This window comes from Paramormyrops kingsleyae, chromosome 6, assembly GCF_048594095.1.
Source record: "Paramormyrops kingsleyae isolate MSU_618 chromosome 6, PKINGS_0.4, whole genome shotgun sequence".
Lineage (NCBI taxonomy): Eukaryota > Metazoa > Chordata > Actinopteri > Osteoglossiformes > Mormyridae > Paramormyrops > Paramormyrops kingsleyae.
In genome coordinates this window covers 30045202-30068944 of record NC_132802.1, presented here as the reverse complement: position 1 = coordinate 30068944, position 23743 = coordinate 30045202, and the positions used below count along the sequence as shown (strand labels likewise).

The window sequence follows — 23743 nt, the reverse complement described above, 5'->3', positions numbered from 1 at the left end:
TCCTGGCAAACGGTACCATTTGTACATATAGCAAACTTCACGATCCTTCTTTTTTTTAAGGGTCTTCCATAGGTACACATGCAAACCAGGCAGCTCCCGCTTCCACATGAACGTGTGGGTGCGCGGATCACTCTGTGACTTTACGAGCTCCCAGTCAGGCCTACCTTTCCATGCATGAGCAGCCATAGTGTGAGGGTCACAGGCCTACCTTTCCATGCATGAGCAGCCGTAGTGTGAGGGTCACAGGCCTACCTTTCCATGCATGAGCAGCCGTAGTGTGAGGGTCACAGGCCTACCTTTCCATGCATGAGCAGCCGTAGTGTGAGGGTCACGTTCATGCTGCCCTCCCCGGAGTCTTGCTCACTGTTCATTGTGGAGAGACAGTCTGACACAGGGAGACGCATTAAAAACGCCGGACAGCAGGCCAAACTCCAGGGGCACGGCAGGCGGTTTCCCTTCACTGCTTGTTCTGGAGACAGAGCACAGCGAAGCCAGGCTCAGACCATGTGGATTTCCCCACATTCTAACACATTAGCTCTGCATGCAACTCAGCTGACATTTGCGCATCGATTCTGAGAGGTTCTGTCATGTTTTATATGGCTGCCCAGTGGCATAATGTGGCCTATAGTCAGAAATGCGCCATAGATGTGCAGCTGCGCAGCTACGAGCCTCCTGGCTGCTCATACTACGCACTGGATGCCATTCGGATCACTATGTCATCATTCGTATTCATGAATCAGCACAGAAAAATCCATGTTTTTGTTATTTTAGGCACAATTCTAAGAATGAGGTCAGGACAAGAGACATTTTGTGGTATTTAAGGATGTTATCTGACATGATACCTCCTAAAGCAGTGAATAAGCAAGCACTGCATCGTCACATAAAGGTTTAGTCACATCAACTGAACCACCTTTGCAGGAGGTTGACCTGATGACCATGCATTAAGAACGTCTGCGCGGCTCACGGCGACAAAAGAGAAAAGGAAACAATGGAAGCTAACGCCAGAGGAGTATGACCAGAATGGAGCAGACTTCATAGAAGCAACAATATGAAGTGGCATGCTGATCCAGATCCAGTGCAAGGTCACTGTCACACTGTGGCCTGGCAGCTGCAGCAGTAGGATTCATACGCTGCAACGTTACGTAGAGCATGCAACACTATTTACTTCTGCTAATAAACCTGCATGCTCGTATAGATTTAAGGCATACATGACAGTGTACTGACCATCGTATTTCATCTCTAGCACACAGGATTTATTGTTAAAGGTGCTCGGTAATACACAGCTTACACAGGTGTCATAAATCCCCAGTTTCTGTATCAGCACACAAACAAGGCCAGTGCCTCCTGGTGTCACTTCTCTAAATGGCTAAATGGAGGGGCTGTTACATATGTTACTAGGTGTGGGCAGTCAAACTGAGAACAAGGAGGCACATATTTTTCCATGCCGAAGGTGTTGTGTTATCCACATAACTCTCGATTTTGTACAGAGAAAAAAAAAACAAGCAGTCAAATATCAGGCAGAGCCTACTGAAGAAGGCAGATTTTGCTGAATTTTAACATGTAAAATGTGATGAGGACTAGAATGCTGTCAGGGGTGTACCTCAGTTTTGTGGAATAGGCTCCACCCCCAACCCCCCAACCCTGATATCAGGTTAGTCAGAAGAATGACGGATGGAAAATGTGAAAAGCTGATCAGTTACATTTCCATCAAAGTGCTGCACCAGGAAAGTTTGGTTCTCGAAACTCTAGTATCTAATTGCCTGATTTATGAATAAGAGCAAAGTGTGGCTTCCCCTCCAACCAATTACACACAAGAATCAGGAAGTACGATACAGCGAAACCAGAGCACTAGCAGGCTGGTCCCCTGAGCTACAGGATTTTATAGGAAGATTAATCTCCCGGGTTCAGGGAGTGAGACTTGTGAGGTAAATGTAGACATACTGCACATCTAGCTGGTGTATTTTTTTGCAACAAATAAGTCTTTGCCAGCCCCGTTGGTCTAGTCTGTTCAACATACTGTATGAAAGAACACTGAGCTAAAATGTGGACTACAAATATACAGACATTTTGTCTTTATACTGTAGGTCTCAATGGTGATGTAAAAATAACATACAGAAATAGCAGAATTATACACACGTTACATCAATATCACCAACAATCTTATATTACCAGCAGTGAAGTCACATCACTGGCTGTCTTCATGTGTAATCATCTGCAGAAACATCCAGGCAGCATTTGCAACATGAGCAGGTGCTAGGATTATCAGATTAATACAACAGGGCCACAAAAAACAAAAATATATTTTACTTACACTAAAGTACAAGGCAATTCTTCCAAATAAAGACTAACAGCAAAAAATTCATTACTATGCTCTATAGAGGCCTAACTCTGTCATATATGGAAGATAACGTGAGTTTTTGTTTCATAACTGCTTGATAGTTTGGCCTTGAAATTGTAATGAATGCGAGTTTGGTTCAGTGAAATGCGGAGAGAATGATCTGAATTTTGTAAACAGGCTGTGGTTTAGCATCATCTGAAGTAGCGCTGGCTGGCTGGGACGTCGGCGGGGGGGGCGGCAGTAGCCTAAACTTGCGCAGAATCCGAAGTATGAAAGTTCCACAAAAGGAACAGAGGAGCTCTGTGAAGCTTTGCCGCCTGAATTAGCATTCTGACCACAGGATGGGAACTTACTGGGGCACAAGTGACCTGCTTCATACTTGGACTCATTCAGCCTCGTGGTTAACTTGGGAGTAAAACAGCAAAAATACTAATTGTACCCTCTGTACCTTCTTCCTGCACCTATACAACCAGTGAAATCCACTGTTCTCACTTTTTGGATAAATATCATTATTCTTGTACACATTGAATAAACTAAATCCCTCATGCATTATTTCCCTCAGATACACATTCATTTTTGTTTCGGCCTTTCATTTTTTAGTTCTTTTTTTTTTTTATTAGGTACAGAGGCTTGTTTGATTCACCTGCCAAATTCCTCTGAATATAATTTCTTTGCTGATTTAAATTTAAAATCCAGTGCTTGGTGTGCAAGTTAAGCTGGCAGGAACAGCAACCTGGAGTCAGACGCAGTCTCTGTGAACCTGGAGACAGGTGTGGTATCAGACCCTCGTTGTAAGAGCCGCCTTCCGGGCCAGTGCACTGCTGCTCTGCACCACACTGGCTATGGAGAGCGCCCCCTGCTGGCCTTATTGGCTCCCCAGTTGCACCTAATATCTGAAGGAGAAAACAACCCCCCCAGAAAGGACTTTTCTAAAATAATGGTGTTTCCTTTCCTTCTTTTCTGCTGTTCTTAAATCTAGATTCTCATATACATTATATAGCCTTTTCCCCTCCTGCTTCCATCCCATCCGAACTCCCCAGAAATTTCTGTGCCCAGCAAATCACCCCAGTAATCACCATAGTGCCTAACCAACAGCACAAATCACACACGGCATTATGCTACCCCGGAGCAGTGCACTGATGTGGAGGGTACGTTTCAGGTGGTTCGGGGTAATCCTGCTGCAACAGGAAGAAGCAATCTGGCCTGTGTGTGAGAAGTTCTCAGCTGTTAGGAGAGGACCAGCTGGATGGAGTGTCCTGGGAAAGAGTCACAGCAAGCCCCCTGCCTCATGTGACATCCAGGGTCAATTTCTGCTGGACAGGATGTGTGATAACTCAGGGTTGGCGATAATTAAATCTATTCCGAGCCTCATGGAACACGGGAATGACAGGAAAAAGAAAAATCCTCATTGTAACACTTTGCTGCAACTGTCTCCTTAACAGGAGGGATAAGTCTCTGCTTTAGGGCGAAACAATGAAGAGTGCAGGCACTGCTTAACCAGCAGGAGCAGTCAGAACCACTCCGGGTTTAATGGGCATCGCAGCTGAGCTGCTGGGCTCTAATGAGATCTACAGGGACCTATGCCTCCCATTTCCTACAAGAAGCCTCGCGCTTTATCCAGCAGCCCAATCCTGGCTGCATAGATTGTTTGTAAAGCCAAGTCAAAAGAGACCTGCTTGAAATTAGCACTGAAAAGGAAGATAATTAAAAATAATGACAAACCTAGTTAGGGTTAATCACATATTACCCTCGCATTAGGCATGACGAGGTCGTATAGGCTGTACATGTATTTAATAAGAAATAAACTCAGCATGTTTGGAAAAATGACTAATACTTTACTATTTGTGTAATGGTTTCAAACTTCAATTTGTGATGCACAGATTATTAATTTACAATAAAAATACTACTAATAAGCAAGTACAAGCTGAATTTCATTGCCTATCACATGTACATACTGTATACAGACGCTCCTCTACTTACGAACTTTCAACTTACGAACTTTCAGACATACGAACGAAGAGGAGTGTAAGTACAAATTGTGTTCATTGGGCTCCCGTTTTCCTGTCCGCAACATCAATTTTTTTTCTGCGCGCCAATTCCGCCTAGTACGACTTCTGGCTGCTACTCCCACCTTTAAGCAGCGTAGCGTGCAAACTCCCAGCATCCTACTTCTTTGTACCTGCGTATACCCTTAAAATGACGTTGAATAACAATTTACAAACATTTCAAGTTACAAACGGCCATTAGGAACGAAACTCATTCGTAAGTAGAGGAGCGTCTGTAATCGCCAGTACTCAATAGACAGATCAACAGTATTTAATTACGATTGTGTGATCTTAAAACTAAAGCCTATTTGATAAATGGCTCTAAAATAGGACAACTTATTAGCTTATTAGCTTTCAGTACATATGCTTCCGTCTAGCATTTTTTTAAAGTTAAATAAACCAATCATCTTCCCTGTGCGATGCTCACTGAATGTTTTGAGTTTAACTTGGAATTCTGGGCTTCGGTGCAACATCATAACTAAGTATCAGCTGAGCTTATAAGCTTGTCTCAGAATGCTCTAGGCTCTCAGGTATATCTGTTTTAAACATGCTGCTAGGAGCAGTATAAGACTGTTTGTGCATTGGCGCATGCCTGCATGAATGCTCACATACACATTTAATTAACACTTTCCTCTACAGCAAAGCAACTGTTTTTTTAGCCTAATTTTGCTGACAACTTTGTCAGGTAGATCAAATTAAATAAAGAAGAGGAAGGAAAGAGGCAGCCCAGTTCTACTTGAATGATCTTACTGTATGTGAAATAAATGATTGTATTCATCACTTGTTTGCAATGCTGAAGAAATGACAGTGAAACTTCTGCACTCCAGCTAGTCATATTATTAACAGCAATAGTTATGAGAAAATCTTACCAAGGCCCACATGCCACACAGCTAAATATTCTGTCATTGTCTTACGGACAAATGTTACCTTCCTTCAGTGCATCTGCTTTGCTAGTTGCTACTATCATGGGCTTAGCTTTGAATCATTAAAGGTGCCACAGAATGAAAATTTGACTTTACCTCGGCATAGTTGAATAAGGAGAGTCCGGTACAATGAACTGATATACCCTGAATCTCAAATACTCTTTTTACCACTTTCAAATATAGATCCCACTTATGTAAAAGAAGGTGGTAAAACAGGCTAATTTAAACATCCTAGACTGTTACATAATAGTCTTAACCACACCCCCAAAACTTAACATACAGCAGCAGGCAGCATGGGGTGCCATGTGGCTCAGTGGTCTAAGCCTATGTGCCTGAGGTCAGATGGGTACTAGTTCAAGCCCAGCCTCAGCACATTTGGAGGTCCTTAAGCAAGGCCCTTAACTGCCAGCACATGGGCAATGTAACATGTGGCTTCCCTGCATGGCCAGCATGCTCACAACCACAGAGAGATAGGTGGGGGAAGCATAAATCGAATTTCCCCACAGGGATCAATATAGTATTGATTATTATACACCAGAGGCTGCTCCACAAAGCTGTAAGTCATGATGGTCTAATTAGCGTTTAAGTAAGGAGCATTCCTATTGGACAATCTTAACTTCTTGCTTAAGTTAACCCAGCTAATTGAGAACTCCTGGGGGGTCTTCCACAAAGCAGGATTAAGAGAAAGTCTGACTTACTTCGACAAGTTTGGCTCATTTAAGTAGGAGTTCCGTTCCATGAATGTGTCATAAATGAATCCCTGCTGAGTTACTATGGTAACTTAGGCGAGTAAACAAGTCTTCTCCGGACCAGGTGAACTGTCTCGCTTAATTAAGCATTGTCTCAAAGAACATCCAACGTGTGGGAACAGATTACTAATCTGTTTAATTATGTGTCCTGATCTATCATAATATTTTACATTATCTCACTGAATTATTTTGTTAACCTGTAAGGTGTAATGTGCCAAAATGCCATGCCCCTATATATTTGATTTTACAAGCACGATCTTCTTGTGTGAGTTTACCTACAGTGTGTTTTTCTGTTTTAGGTGACGTTTTAGTTTCAGTTAGCGGGAGAGTCTTGTATACAGTATATGTACAGACGCTCCTCTACTTATGAACGAGTTACATTCCGAATGACCATTCGTAACTTGAAATGTCCGTAAGTTGTTATTCAAAATCATTTCAAGGGAATACATAAGTACTAAGAACTAGGATGCTGGGAGTATGCACGCTACGCTGCTGCTAGGTGGGAGTAGCGGCCAGAAGTCGTAATAGGTGGAATTGGCGCGCAGAAAAAAAAATTATGTTGCAGACAGGAATCAGGAGCCCAATTAACACAATTTGGACTTACAGTGCTATTTGTTCGTATGACTGAAAGTTCGTAAGTTAAAAATTCGTAAGTAGAGCAGCGTCTGTATATTAAAAAAATGGAACCCTGTAGTTGGTGCTGTGAGTAAAAGCAAGACCAGGAAGCAGAGAATAAAAACCATCTTTTCTGAAGTAATCTTCCGCATGATATTTCCATAACAGAGCTGAGATTGCAACATAATCAATATAATAAAGCCTATAAAAATCACGTCAAAGTAAAAGCATACCCATATTACAAGGGTCAAACATGAAATGCAATGACTGAAATTGAAAAAAAAATCTGTGAAAATAATATGAAGAGGAAGATATTTTTATATTTTGTTTAGTCACAGTCTACTTTGTAAGTTTATTAGTAAAAAGACAAGATACGGTTATTTGTGCAGAACATTTCACATGGATGCGATTGAAAGTATTTAATGAAGATCAAAGAACAACATTATACAGTAAGAATGACATGTGAACTCAACCCAGAAGGTTCCCCATTAGCTATGGGGGTTGAACCAGGAACTTTAGCAGTATAACGTGCCACCGTACCAGGCATTTACATAACTTACACATTTAGTGTCATGCCCCGATCATCCGCTCCTCTTGTGTGCCACGCCCCCTCATTAACCCCATGTGGATTCCCCGTGTTTATCAGCTGTTTCCGGTTACTGTCATTAGTTCAATGTACACTCACCTAAAGAATTATTAGGAACACCTGTTCAATTTCTCATTAATGCAATTATCTAATCAACCAATCACATGGCAGTTGCTTCAAAGCATTTAGGGGTGTGGTCCTGGTCAAGACAATCTCCTGAACTCCAAACTGAATGTCAGAATGGGAAAGAAAGGTGATTTAAGCAATTTTGAGCGTGGCATGGTTGTTGGTGCCAGACGGGCCGGTCTGAGTATTTCACAATCTGCTCAGTTACTGGGATTTTCACGCACAACCATTTCTAGGGCTTACAAAGAATGGTGTGCAAAGGGAATAACATCCAGTATGCGGCAGTCCTGTGGGCGAAAATGCCTTGTTGATGCTAGAGGTCAGAGGAGAATGGGCCGACTGATTCAAGCTGATAGAAGAGCAACTTTGACTGAAATAACCACTCGTTACAACCGAGGTATGCAGCAAAGCATTTGTGAAGCCACAACACGCACAACCTTGAGGTGGATGAGCTACAACAGCAGAAGACCCCACCGGGTACCACTCATCTCCACTACAAATAGGAAAAAGAGGCTACAATTTGCACGAGCTCACCAATATTGGACAGTTGAAGACTGGAAAAATGGTCTGATGAGTCTCGATTTCTGTTGAGACATTCAAATGGTAGAGTCAGAATTTGGCGTAAACAGAATGAGAACATGGATCCATCATGCCTTGTTACCACTGTGTAGGCTGGTGGTGGTGGTGTAATGGTGTGGGGGATGTTTTCTTGGCACACTTTAGGCCCCTTAGTGCCAATTGGGCATCGTTTAAATGCCACGGCCTACCTGAACATTGTTTCTGACCATGTCCATCCCTTTATGACCACCATGTACCCATCCTCTGATGGCTACTTCCAGCAGGATAATGCACCATGTCACAAAGCTCGAATCATTTCAAATTGGTTTCTTGAACATGACAATGAGTTCACTGTACTACAATGGCCCCCACAGTCACCAGATCTCAACCCAATAGAGCATCTTTGGGATGTGGTGGAACGGGAGCTTCGTGCCCTGGATGTGCATCCCACAAATCTCCATCAACTGCAAGATGCTATCCTATCAATATGGGCCAACATTTCTAAAGAATGCTTTCAGCACCTTGTTGAATCAATGCCACGTAGAATTAAGGCAGTTCTGAAGGCGAAAGGGGGTCAAACACCGTATTAGTATGGTGTTCCTAATAATCCTTTAGGTGAGTGTATTTAGTCCACGTTTCAGTTTGTTTCCCTAGTCCGGTCATTGTTATGTCAGCCCGTTTGTTGCTTGCTCCTTTTGTGTTGCTGCTTCCAATAAACCCCGTATTTGCCCCAACTCTTGGCGTCCTGCACCTTGTCTACACTCCGTGCGCCGTCCCAAGCGTGACATTTAGTCTGTCTGCAATTCATTGCCAAGCCAACTCCCTGGCTGTGTTTATGGCCATAGTATTGCCTTTTTAGCGATTACATCTTTGTATTCTTCATACAGCTCCATCAGCAGTGTTTGTTCTGCGGCAGGAAAAAATACCGCTCTCGTTTTAGACGTTTTCCAACCCATTTGATCGATGTATCGTTCATCCATTCATCTGGGCTTCTTAAATATCTCGGTTGTGCGCACTAAGTGAGACAATGCAAGTCTGTCTTGTATGAGACTTGATTAGTTAAAGCTGAACTGCGTTAGTGGAATGACATGAGTTTAGAGATGGCGCTAGTTTGAGTCAGACTTTTTTGGGAAAGTCTGGCTTTCTTTAGCTACTTTCATGGAATACCCCTCTGCTTTGTGGAACCCCCCCGGTTGGGAGGGGAGGAGTAAACAAAGTCTGTGATACTGACATTGACAAGAGGTTTCTGTGCTGCCTGTAGAACTTGCTAGCTGTTCAAATATCTAATGCAAACTGAAGTAAAATAAATAAATAAATAAATAACATAAAAGCAGACATCCAAGCACATTATAAAGGGCTTCTCAGCTTGGTGTTTTTTCTTTATAAAAATTACATAACCAAGCTAGAATCATAAAATCATTAGTTGAATGAGATGTGAAGTAACTACAATGTTCTTGTTACTATGTCAAACACAAAGTTATTTTCTGTAAAATATTTACTAGGCCAAAGTGGGAATAATACAGTTACATGTGGCAAAATAGAAAGAATAATGACAAAATGCAAGGCAAGGCAAGTTTATTTATATAGCACATTATCATACAGAGGGGTCATTCAATTTGCTTTACAGAAATAAAAGAAGCATACAAAAATACAGGTAAAAAAAAAAGAAGACAATAAAATACACAGAAGTGCAGAACAGAATATTGTAAACAGTAGTTCTATTATAATTTTTTGGGACCACCGTTGAATATGCTCACAGAAACATCATTATACGCCACATAACTGTAACTGTGGTGTTGGTGCCTCAATATGAACCAGCCAATCAGATCAGAAATCATCAACATACTAATTAGCCCACCACAAAAGGGAAAATAATACAACCACCTTTGTGGTTTTTCGACCAAGTTCACATAGCATCTATGTAGACACCAGAGAACAATTAAAAATGCAGAAAAAATGCCTTCTATGGCACCTTTAAACGGCAATATTTGTTTATGTCGGAAAAGCTGTTCTGACCATGCAGCATAAATTTCCCATGGTGGAACTTGGGGTCTGACCCAAAAGGCCAGCTCTCTTAAATGTTCAGAAACTGCACACTAAAACTGTCCAGGGAGAGAGTGCTGTTTTATGATATTTTATCTTTCAAAGATCTGTGACAGACTGCAGAGAAAGGGCTGTTCCCCTGTGTCACTGCTGGCATGAAAACACAGACTGCATTCCAAGTTCCCAAACGCAGGGGAAGCCACTACGGCTTTACCCTACATCCTTACCTCGATGTATCATTCCACTTCCCATTGTCAAGCCCATGAATGTAAAACTAAACTTTCTTAACCTGGTAAATTGCTTTTATTCGCAAATAACACTTTTTATCAATTACACAAAACCAGAAAACAAAAATGCAATTTACGTTGCTCTGTGTTAGACACTGAGGAAGATAAGCAGCATAATGTGTTAAGATAATTGTGCCTTGATCTCCTCGACTAAGAAGACATCAATACATTTCTTGGCTATCCGAAACACTCACACAAACACTTATCTGTACTTGATGATTGTGATGATTTCATTTACATTTAGAGGATCTGGCACGTGCTTGATCACAAGTATAAGTGCAGTATACAATACATCATGAGAAATGTCACGAGTACGTAATCGCGTAGTGCTCATTCGCAAAGTGCTGTGCATACTAAGACACTGCTTTATAATATGACAGCTTAGTGAAATGGAAAGACTGTCCCTTTGCATGAAACAGAGCAGATGTCATTGCTGCAAGATGGAACTTCTGTTTGTATACTAACATAATTGAGGCTTCAGGAAAAAATCCTTAATAAAATAAGGTGATTTCCATTAGAGAGATCCTTGTGAAAATACTGTCACTGGAACTCTGAAATGTTAGTCATTTAATGATTAGTGAGAACACCTGAATTAATGTGGGATTACACCTTTCCCCCATTACAATTATAATCACATCAGCCTAAATATTTGTTAAGAGAGAACTCAGTAGCTGTCTTAGAAGCAGCACCATGTCCCACTTGCCAGACGTCTGACCTGCGAGGGAAGCAGGTCCGTCCGAGCACATCTGACATTCACTTGTCCTTTTCCCCACCTTCGCTTCTGATCCCGCAGGAAATTAAGGTGAGGATGAGGAAGTTACCTTGCCTGGCTTTCTGTCCCAGCGTTTGATTAGTAGAGCCTGATATCTGTGGCCACTACTAAAGAAAGAGGCTGTTTCCTTTCTTTCTTTCTTTCTTTCTTTCTTTCTTTCTTTCTTTCTGTATAGTTAGTGAGGAAGCTGCTGTACCACTTACACCAGTATGAGCAGCTGATCTCTGCGTATCTCCACAAACCAGCAACTTTTGAGACAGAAAACATGTACTTCGCTGAAATATGTTTCCCCCAGACTTTGTTCTAATAAAAAGTTTTTGCATAAAAATCATGACAAAAAAGTTAATTAAAAATAAACTTGCCCCAGACCCTATTCTCTAACTAGAATGCTGATGACTCAGCTTGAGTGATAGGTACTGTCAGCATGCTATCATGGCAGGATTCTTCGCAGTCCACAAACCCAACAGTGTCTCTGCTGTTAGTCATTTCACCCTCTATAAATGCTAGCAGCAAACTTGCTGAAACCCAGTCCTCTAAATATACAGAAGTATTTTTTTGTACACATACATTTTAAGCCAACATCTAGGCCACTCCGCCTGCAATCCTCACTCTGGGAAAAACTGCTATGCATCTACAGTATTACTGCCCCTCTCATAGCTGTACCTTGGTTTAGAATGTCGATACAGATGAGATCATGTTTATGGTCTATGTTGAATTACGTGCTCTTAAAGCATTGAGAGTATCCCTATATTAATACACATGCGTGTACATACTTTTCATACTTTTTTATTTAAAGTACTGCTTGAAAGTTTGTGAACTGATGATGCAGTTGTAGAAATACCACATTTTTACCATGAAACCATTGTTTAATCAAATCCAGTTGAATACCCTTCTAAAGATCTAATGTCTTGCTTTAGAGGAATTTATGAATAACATAAGAAAAATGTTAAATAATAACCAGCTGAAAAATAAGTGGACTGCGAACTGCAGTAGCTCAGACAAGGCAGTGCTTACACTGTTGATACCTGGACTTTTTATCAGCACATGCTGTGCATCAAGTGCTGATCGGGTCTTAATCTTGCTGATCCCAAAGCACAATGAGCCTGTACTCCTTTCCTCTGCCAGTTTTCTCTGTACATGTCCGAAGGCACAGTTTAGATCTTTTTGGGCTTTTTGTTGCTTAGTTTTTATTCCCTGGTTTTGGTTTCTTCCTACAGCTCTCCTACCCATCCACATTTGAGTTCTCTCTCAGCATGCCTCCTTCTAGAACCTTTTGCCAATTCAGTCAAATCATGTGTCATGTTCCTGCAGTTACCTGCCTCCCATGGTGTCCTGCGTGACAGAGGTTGGAATCATCAGGGAGAAAACCTGGCAGGAAGGGTGAAACAGGTGTTTTGCATCTGTGCATATGCCTGTTCTTATGACAATGTAACTTGTTTTACCAAACTACTAGAATCCTAGCATTATAACAGTATAAACATTGGCATATATTGTGTACCAAATTAACCAATCATTACACTGAATTCTGGGCCTGTCTTACACAAAGGTTACAAACCTGAGCAGTTTGGTTATAACCTGTTATAGATTAGTGCAATACTTCATGATCTTTGACTTCTTAGGATCTCTAGTGGACAGTTCAAAGAAAAGGTTATAAATATATTGCTAAAGAAGAAGAATGAAGAAAGAAGCATTATCTCACAGAATGTCCAACGGAACACCATAATGACACCATTTGTGCTGAAGCTGATATCTATAGCCACGGAAACAATTAAAAGACCACAGTACAATTTTTTGTTTCACTCATTTTTCAATTTATGGGTGTGTGTCTGTGAATTATTATTATTTTTTAAATTATTGCTTTGCAAACTGCAGCCTTCTCTGTTTCTCATTGATGAACAGCTTCTTCCTTGCTTTATGGAACTTCAGTCCTGCTTCTCGGAGCCTGGTACGAACTGTCCTAGCAGTGCACTTCACACCTGCACTTAATGTTTCCCATTCCTTTTGAAGGTCACTTGATGTCAGCCTCCGAGTCATGAGAAACTGTCAGATAAGTTAACGGTCATCTCCGGCATTAGAAAGTCGCTTCCGCCCTCTACCTCAGTGTTTCCCAACCTTTTTTGAATTGTGTACCCCCTGAGAGATTTTCTCATACCACAAGTACCCCCTTTGTCAAATGTGTTGATGATTCAATAAAAGTAGAACGTACAACTGATTATCAAATTTAAAACATTTTATTAAATCTCCATAACTTGAACATTTAATTATTGGGCATTTTATTCTTTTCAGTTTAAATTTAACATAAATATATATGTTGCCACGAAAGTGAATGATAAATCTGAAAATAAATACTAAATTTAAAAAAAAATAAATAAACCTCCCTTTGTTATAACAAAAGCTGAATGAGTCCCCTTTAAACAGCCATTTAAACTTAGAACATCAGGAGCAAAACACTAAAATAAGTAACCATATCAGTTTTACTTTGTTTTCATCATTCAACTTAGTTTAGTTTAATGAGACACCTGAGCTTGCTTATCTTTGATAAGCTCTGATAGATCTCATTAAGCAACACATCCCAGACAGATTTTCTTTCTATACCAGGGCACAGCTAATGGAATGGCTGATAATATTTACCCATCATCAGGGAAATTAAATATTAAAATTTTTTCCACGTACCCCTTGTAATGTGCTCGCGTACCACTAGGGGTACGCGTACCCCCGGTTGGGAATCACTGCTCTACCTGACTGGTTTCTGGTCTTTCCCAGTGTCTCCTGCTTCACCTTATTCTTGTGTACTGCTGTCAGAAATTTTGAGCCTAGAAGCAGCCTGCTGCTCAGTGTAACCTTCTGCCGTGAGAACCAGGGTTAAACCAGGATTTAAAAATGCAGATTTGTTTAACAATATAGAGTGGTCTCTTAATTTTATGTTCATTCATAAAAGTTATTATTCAAGTTGGATGGCATTCATGGAAATTTAGTCTGCAAAAAAAATATCACTGCCTAACAACATATCAAAATATTCTAGGGGGAACACCATGTCATTTGCCTGAGCTGAAAATAGGTAGTGCTACCTCGTTCTAAACATTCCAGTCAGAAAAACAGCAGATAACCAGAACGTTATCGAACTGGATATGAGGAGCTGATCAATGATTGATTGTCTGGTTAGTTATTGCAATTATGGCTTCTTTAGAGAAATTACGAACATTTATACTGTATATTCACATGCAATGATTCGAAATTAAGTAAAACAGTGGTTCAAATCAAGTAGAAAAACAAAAACGTAACTTAGAAAAAGTTTTTTTTCTTCACACTGGAATTAGCATGCAAACTCATGTTTGTTTGACAGCCTGCCCAATTACTCATTCTGTACAGATCTCCTCGCGTGTAGAGCAGCTTGCAGGAGGTGGTGGGTTGGCAGTGAGATCACAATAGCCAGCATCAGGATAAAGAAGCTCACCCTGTTCCAAGGTCCTTGTTAGATGGTTACTAGGGCTGATGTGTGTCTGTGATGCTACTTTACTATCTCTAAGATACCAAGGTGTTTCTAGGGAAGAGAAGCATGGGCTGTGCAGACCACACGCTATTGGCATTTTTACACTGTTACTGTACCTGAGCCAAACCGCAAAGAGATGGTTTTCCATTGTAAATTATGTGAGCCGTATCCTAGCCGTGCTCGCGCTGACACAGCCTTGCTTTTTAGCAGGGCTGAAAGCCTGACCAATCCCAGCTGGTTGCATCATCACCACCATCTGACTGGTCGAAATGCACAGTGATACCGGTGTTCTGTGTCAATATGTATGGATACAAGATACAAGATAATTTATTTGTCACATGCATGGTTATACAAGTATAACATGTAGTGAAATGTCCCCTGAACAACCCTTAGACTGTGCAAATCAAAAACAGATTTAAGAATAAGGTACGTATGAGTTTAAATACAAGTTAAAAATCTTACAATAAACTAAAAAGTTACAATAACTAAAATGTATACATAATATAGAGAAATACATTAGTTCTAATATAGAAAATAATCTTAAGGTTAAAACTGTACATGTGCATATGATGACAGAACTATGTATTTAAAGTGCAGGTGACATGAGTATGCATTCCCGATAACTTGGAACTTGAAAATTTCCAACCTCTTACTTAAAAAGATACTATATAACAGCCACACAGAATGAATTCTTAATGCAAATTTATGCAAGCTACTGCTAATTCTGCTAGCGTTTGATGCTAAAATATCATGGCGATTTTCACAGACATGCTAGCGGAAATAAGCACACAGTAAATAATGATGTACACTGTGTGAACAATAAACAAGCATCACTTCAGTTTTACATCACTGTGGCTGTGCAAACCCGGCAAAGCCTTTACCGAGCCGACCCTTCTGCAGTGGAAAACCGAAGCGAGCCGGAACTGCGCAGTGACATGTGTCTTTTCGCAGGATGGCTCGGGTACAGCCTGATTCCTGTTTGCCAGGGGAAAAGCACCATACCAGTCAGCAGTGCTATATGTTATTTCCATTCATCCTTTCCAGCAATGTTTACAACAGAGCTGTCAGTCATTATTTTGATTGAGGTTTCAAGACGTACAAAATAGTGAGCTTTGTATATTGCTGTTCTTTGTACAGTTCATCATAGCATCATTCTGAGTGGTAACAATGAGAGGCAGACTTTATGGGTTTTGTCATTTGCCTGTTTCACCCTTCCTGCAGAAAAGGGACAGCAAATACCACTGTATTGCAGGACAAATGTGTTTAAAGTTACAATATGGAAGAATATCATATTTTTTACTTTCTTTTTAAAATGTATTAATTCTCAATCTGGCATAAAGGAAGGTAGGAATGCTTGACCATCAGTGCAAATGATCTCTTGGTAAACTAAGCCTCCTTTTAATGCTCCCTCAGGCAGTTTCTGATTATATAACATTTAGGTTTAGATTTCTTTAATATTGCTCTCTCTCCATGGGGTCTTTCCATTGCAATTAGACCACTTCATGGGGCCTTTAGCTCCTGACTATTAAAACACAGAGTTCCATCCAAACAGCATCAGCTTCAATGTGTTTAAGCATTAGTAAAGCATCATTTATTCTACCCTGGGTGCTTCTGTTTGGATTCTGAAAATTAAATCACAGTGATAGAATTTAAAGAATGTCCAGGAAAGAAAACAATGGACTTGGTCAATACAGACAAAAGAAAGACATCAGCTTACTGGATGATCTGAAGATTGAATGCGGAAAAACCTCCAAATGTGTGCAGTAAAGCAATATGTCACAGAATCACTAATACAGTTTGAAAGGGCCATTTCTCAAGTTATCAGTACGTCTGTATGCTTAAAGCCTAGTACACAGGAATCTAGCGGCCTGTCACGGTAAACATTATTGCAGGAACTCAATTCCAGGAAAAATGTAGGGCCCATTTAATAGTTTGAGCACTCAGCTGCTGAGGAGGAGAAATCCTTCGGGGTTGTATATCGAGCGTCCTGACATAGGCTGCCTGAAACAGGTGGCAATTTGGCGTGTAAAATCTGCATTTCAGCCAAAGCATATACCAAAAAGCTTAAAGAAAAAATATTTTTTTAATCAATTGCATCTTCTTGCTTTTATGACAATAGCCACTCTGCATACATTGAGCCATTAGCTATCAGTGTGACTGGATTGTGAGATAATGTATTGTGCTTTGACACTACATCCAAAAGCCCAGGATTATAAAGGTACCAGTATATGAGGTTCCAGTGTATGAGGCCCACTTCTTCCTCCACAAGGACTAAATGGTTGCACTGGGTGACAAACTATTTTAAAGGCTGCAGACTCAGCAAACATGGTCTCTGTGCTAAAAGAACATGACATTCACATTGCCCGTTATTTGCTTTTTCCGCATTTCTCAGCATCAAGGAAAAATTATTTGGATTAAGATGAAGATAATGAATAAATATAAAGATAATAAAGATAAAAATCCTACAAAGAGAGATGGGATGCACAGGAAATCAGAGCAATTAATTACTGCTTTGCTGTCTAATGTAAGTTAGTATAATGCTGACCCACACAGCTGCGTGCATGTACCCCAGATTCACTTTTTATTTCTCCAACAGCAAACCTATTCTTATTGAGACCAGCTGCATGCACGTAACGGGCTTCTTCCCCCAAAACTGCCACACTCCCAAAACATCTATCACTCCCTGTTTTTCACAGAGAGCTATGAAAGCCAGTACAGGCAAGCCTCCGCGTTAAAAAGCCCCAGACTGCCCTCAGATCCTGATAGCTGGTTCATTAAGTCAAAATGCCACGTCAAAAGTAAGTGCTCTTCTGTACTGGGAGTATTTGTATGTGATTATTTTCGGTCCTGGTTTGTGGAGAAAGCTGCCTCTCTGTTAGATGCTTCCTTAAACTTAGTTTCTCTGGAAAGAAATTCAAAATCCTGTGGATTTTGAAAATGTATGGAATGGAGTATTCATGGCATTAAAAGATCCGATCATTGTTTTTGAATCCCCCCACGGGGATTATGCAGCCTATTAAGAGTTGTCCTTCCTTCTCCACTGCGCGTCAAAGCACAGGTGACCAGAATTTAAATTTCACACCTCGCAAACGACACACTACGTTGTTCCTCAGATGTGCCAAATTTATACAAAACTGAACATTTCCTGAGGAAACGCGGTGACTGCCCCCAGGCACGCTCTCAAAGAAACTTACCAACTCAGTAAGCTCAAAACAGAGAGGCATACTCTAAATTTGTATAGGTCATGAAGTAACTTTGAGTATTTAGGGTCAATTAGCCACATTATAAGAATAAGACAATATTTGGGATAATGTTAATTTTACGCCTTGACAGGAACATGATTAATACCCATGATGCACCTGCAGCCGTTCAGAAAGAGCCGATACTCATAGACGCTTGTTGTATCTTTGAAGTTCTCACAATGTGTTAATGCAGAGAACCCATACGGCCAGAACTGTTTTGGAACCCGTCGCTTCAGTAGCTCCATCAGGCCAAGAACCGCTACATGTTTTTGCTATGGGATCAAGAGCCCTCCGGGGATCCCAAGGGGACCCCAATCTTTGGCCTTTTCTCTGTGATTCACGTGAAAACAAATTCTGAACTCCCTCCAACATTCCATCTTCAGGAGATGTTGTCTAGTTTTCATTACAGAACTGGCTCCTCCCCCTCTTATTTCATCTGTGAATCTGAGGGCGCACTAGGAAATTAAATTTGGGCTGAGGGGCTGCTGGCTGCAGCAGCTCTAACACTCACTCACCCTCCCTCCTTCCCTCCCTCTCTCACTGTCCTCCTCCCTTATTGATCTGCTCCTTCTCAGCATGGCAGCAATACGTTCCTATAGTGCTACTCCACTCTGTCCAGACCAGAATTCCCTTGTCTAACCTACTCAGCTCACTGTGTCCCAGGCAATGCGTTTTATCGTGCTGCACCTCCACAGAAGATGAAGAAAAAAACTTTGTGGAGTTGTCGGCATGGATTAAAAAAAACAGTGAGGTTCTGTTAATGAAGACATTCAACAACTATGCCCATGCACATTCTCCCACACACGGTCTCCATATTAACGAGCGTGAAAGACATTCTTCATGTTTGCAATATGTGAGTGCCTTTTGTCATTTTACCCATTAATTAAATGTGACTCTTAAGGTCTTTGTATTTATGCTTGTCAATGCTGCTATTGTCTGAAGACGAAATATTTTAAAACCATGGCATTACTATGCAATTGCACGCAAATGCCGAAAATTTGAACAGCTTATCCTGTTATTAGCTGGAGAAGGCTCTTTGTCAAGGGTGTAAATCAAGTGTTTAGCTGATAGTTTGCATTTAAATCAAGTGGTTGATGTCTTCGGTTGAGTAGCAGTGATGTTTTGGGTATGGTCCCTGGGTAGACCTTAGAATTCAACTACTCACAGCTCCAGCGGTAAGCGAGTGGGCATTCTACCACTCTGGACTAATTAAAACACTAAATTGATTGCTGTGTTTCTCCAGCAAAGATTAAGCTGTCATGCCCTGTTTATAACAATGGCAACCCACCCTCCATTTGGAGGACAAAATCTCCAAGGAGCAGATAATCGATAGATTTATGGAAAGTGCCAAAAACTGCTTGGTGATCTAACCTCTGTTATTTTGTATAAAGCTTTGACGTATAAAAGTTTTTTTTTTTCTTATTTTAGATTAATACTATAGTAAGCAGCATAACATACAGCAACATACAATAGAGGGAAGGGTTACAAGTCATTTGATCCCACAACCTTTGTCTTTAGTACAGTACTCTAGTTGATGAGCTTTAGGATCTGTCGGAATTAGAATATTCCATGCATCCATAAATTTTCTACACATGCTTGTCCTGTGTAGATTCTGAGTCTGCATAGCCTATCCAGAAAACCACGGGCACAAGGCAGGGAATAACCCAGGACAGGGTGCCAACTCATCGTAGCGTGGATATTCCAATAAAAATGTAATTTTCTAAACAAACAACAAGAAAAATGAACAATTACATCTCTAATATATCCCCACCACTTACACTGAAGCTGTGTCATCATCATAGCAGGGTCTGATCGATGGGAAGAACAGCAGAATACAGGTTTCACTATCAAATTAAACATTACATTAGTATAGTATAACATTAACTTTAGAAATATTTGAAGGTATTATCTATCCATCCATACTTTTCCATAACTGCTTATCTGGCATGAGGGAGGGGGCACACTGGAAGGATTAGGTCCATTAGTAGCACACATTCACTAGCACAAACACTCACTCTGGGAGCTTCAGAGACACCAGCCCATCTAAAGTGCATCTCTTTGTACTGTGGGGAGAAACTGGAGATACCCAGAGGAAGTCACTGCAAAACTGCAGAAGAGCATGACAACTCTGGATGCACAGACCTAAGCAAGAAACAAACCCAGCTATGTTTTTAAGACCTCTGAAATTTTATTTACTTAGCTGTTCAACTGAGAGATTTATTTATTTGCTGGTTTATATATTTATTTAAACTGTTTGATATTTTGCTCATAGACTGTATGTCATCATTAATTCAGAGGCTTGTGCAAGCAGCAAAAGGCAGAACTGAGACTCATGGCTATAACAGCATACGGCTGTACACTGAAGGCGCAAATGAGCTGCATTTTCAACCTCATGCTCTCGATGTGGCAAAGGGTGACAGGAACTCTGAGTTTCTTCAAGGTGAGTCACAGAGTCATGCTGTGTTGTGTGCTAGGCATGGGCTTGCTGAACGCTTGGTCAGTAGTTATGAGCCCCTCACCAGAAAAGGGTCCCAGTGTCCAGGTGGCTCTACCACTCAAGCAGGCAAGCTGTTAGACAAACTTTCTTCACACACTTGACCATTATGGATGTGGCGCCATATAGGTTTATCCTCAATTATTCAGCTAATGGGGTTCTAGTTTCACAATTAGATTTTTTTTAGAATTTTCATCCATCCAAAGAATGGAAGCTGCCATGGCAGATTAACTGTAACAGAGAGAGATAAACGTGTCTCCTTATGTTCAAAGAAACAGCCGAGCAAAGGTGGTGCAGAAGGGAGGTGCAGAAGGCAGACTGTGCCGAAGGATACACTGAGATTATGGCCAATCCTAGACCTCAAGGGAAGAAACACAGAAATGAGGCCCAAAGCTGCAGATTTGGCATTTTCAAACCGTATTCAATACAATTCATGGTATTGTAACCCTACTGCCACCAGTCGCATTACCCAAATGTGAAATGTCATCAAATGCGGATATCTTTTTGATCTTTTTGTCTTCCTCTGATCATTTTCCCACTACTTCCGACATCTTATCCTCCTTTGAAGACCAATATACAATTCACTATACTGAACTGACATTAAGCATTACTGTGCAATGGCAAATGCTGAATAGTTAGACATGTTCCTGAAATCTCAATATCTCCATATCCTCTCAGATCTACATACAGTATAAGTAAAAGCTATGTACTGTATAACCCCGAACTGCAATCACTATATAGTTGCTACAATATTAGATATTTCCATTAAACCAAAATTACAATTAAGCATGCACAAATATAATATACAGAATATTAGTTTTTTTTTTTAATTGTGTTTAAAAACTTTTTTCTGCTTGTGTATAAAGACACTACTTTTGGGCCTTGAAAGCATTTGCCATGTGCATGTATGTTATGAAACTAGGCAAAAGACCACTTCAAAGGTAATTAACTAGACAGATATGATCTCAAGCATGGTGCATTTTACGTTTAATCTGCCTCCTTCTTTAAAGTAAAAATAAAATTTGAAAATAAAATATTTCATTTAAAAATTCAAATTAAAAAATGCATGAAACTGAAATTATCTAATAAGAAAATGATCTATAAGAAAGTAGTAATATAAAAATGTTAACAGAAAGGTGAGTTGTACTATGAACCTGCTTCAAATGTCATATAACATTTTAATACGTTTCTCAGTCAGGTACATCCCCATATTTTGTTTCACAGGTCCAGTATTTCTGTTTTAATGCCCATAAAAACATATTAAATGATTCAGCTGTGAAATCATGGTTGTGATGCTTTGCCAGTATTAAACTGGTCATATTCCAGGTCATTATTCAACTACCTGCTGAGTTAATTCATGATCATTTCATGAAATCATCCAGGCAGACCCATAAAGGTTAGGGCAGGTTGGGGAACATGCACTGATAGAGCATGCTGCCACGCCCACCACATGATGAAACACCGTTGGATCCTGGTTGGTGACCTCCCAGGCTGACATGTGGTCCATTCCCACCCTCCAGAAACGCCCACCTATCTGCCGCAGCCAGGTGTTACATGGTGTCCCCTTGGCCTGGTCCAGCCGCTCAGGTCCCCAGCAATGAGGATCCTGCGAGCCGGATCACCCTCAGGGAAATGCGCCACATGGCCGTAGTGCCATAACTGACGCTCCCTCACAATGCAGGTAATGTGCCTCATTCAGGACTCATCTAGCAACCACCCAAGGATTCTCCGAAGAGACACAGTACCAAAGGAGTCCAGTCTTCATATCAGCTCACTGGATAGCATCCATGTCTCACAGCCATACAGCAAGACAGGGAGCACCAGGACTCTAAAGACTTGGACCCTCATCGTCTTACAGAGATATCAGGAAGGCCACACACCCCTTTCCACCTCGCGATGCAGTTGACACTCTCTCCACCGACAGACGCACTGCTTATGGCTGCGCCCAAGAGGCAATTAAAGGCCTGGATCTCATTTTGATCCAGGACACTCGCAAACCAAAACACTCAGACTCCTCGCTGAGCCTCAAGTGTCAAGAGCCCTGATCAGAGCCTCCATTGACTCCAAGAAGATCACAGCATCATCAGCAAAGTCAAGTTCGGTGGAACGTTAAAAAAATTGATTACACATTGTACCTTACCCAAGCTGTGGGTTCACCTACAGGATGGTTAAATTTTTGTATTTATCCATTTTTATGTACAGTATAACAGTCTGTACAATATGGCTGTTCTACCATAATCAAAACATTTAATATCTCTGCAGAGCATTCCACAGATTATGATGTATCTTGATTACCTGTGTCACCATTTTACCAGCTACAAACTATTTTGGAAATGTCCATGTACTGTATGTATATGTAATTTTCCACAGTGTAGATTGTTTATATGCTTTAATTGTAACCCTCAGCTTCACTAGCATCCAGCATCACCAATCTTGCCTTCCTTTCACGAGGAAGCACAGCAACTGCATTGCTGTGGGGTGTATGCTTAAGAATGCCTAGCTGGAAGGAAGCATTGCCTCTTTTATCTGGATTGCAGAACCACGAAGAGTAACAGTCGAGAACTGATATCCCAGCTTGTCACTGTTTTATGAGTGATCGTTAATTACAGTTTAGATGCCTTTCAGAAACATCAAAATAAACATGATGACAGAATGACAAATGACGCCATTTGGGTATCAGAGAACCAAAACAAAGTTACAACAGGTGCCTGCAGTGTAATATTAAGGCATGTAGTTTTTAAATAAACAGTTTTCTAATTTTCTATTCTACAGAATTATGCAATAATACACTCTGTATACACTGTCAAATGCATATTTATGCATTTTTCATGCAATTGCACCTGCAGAATTTTTTTACTGCCATGGCCATCAGGGGGCAGTTATATTCATGAGGGTGGACTTTACGGACTTGGAGGGGGCAGGGCGCGGGGGTCACCCCTGGCCACCCCTTAACAGTACAGACTTTGTGTTTATGGCAGGAATTCACCCCTCAGAGCTTCCGGACCATCTAGGACAATCCAACCACAACCACCAGGCTTTACAATACAGGAGCAACACATACCCCTGCCAGGACATCTAATCTTACAAAGAGAATCATAATTAAACCAATAAATGATACATTTGTATGTGTCTAGGGTAGTTTTAAGATTGGTAGCAATTAAAAGTATTTTACACCCTAAAATCAAATTTCAATAACAATCTTTCACTTCTGTTCTTTTAATGTTAAACCAATTGCATTGCAAGCAAACTCCATCCATCTACCATAACTTCTTATGCAGTAATGGGTCATAATGATCCTGGATTTTCCTCCTGGAAGAAGAGGGCATGAAGCAGGGGTCCCCCAGGACACACACTCATACTAACAAATACACTCTATGGGAAATTCAAAAACACCATTTCACCCAACCACATTTTTTTTTAACTGGGAGGCAACTAGAGTTGATAACGGGAAACTAAAATGGTCGTGTAGTTGGAC

The 23743-nt window shown here is 40.8% G+C and overlaps 1 protein-coding gene across 4 annotated transcripts in view; it reads right to left on the bottom strand.

Annotated features, from left to right (window-relative positions):
- LOC111844748 (poly(rC)-binding protein 4-like) overlaps positions 1-23743 on the bottom strand; it is a 39976-nt gene that overhangs the window by 14784 nt on the left and 1449 nt on the right. Inside the window, exons 2-3 of one of the 4 annotated variants that reach the window (XM_072713011.1) lie at positions 12358-12410; positions 297-469 (exon numbers count right to left, since the gene is read on the bottom strand). In XM_072713011.1, coding sequence (XP_072569112.1) covers positions 297-404 — 108 coding nt within the window. In that variant the 5' untranslated portion in view covers positions 405-469; positions 12358-12410. Of the gene's footprint in view, positions 1-164; positions 179-208; positions 470-12357; positions 12411-23743 lie in introns of those variants that run through there. The other 3 variants (XM_072713010.1, XM_072713012.1, XM_072713013.1) reach the window with 3 other exon arrangements.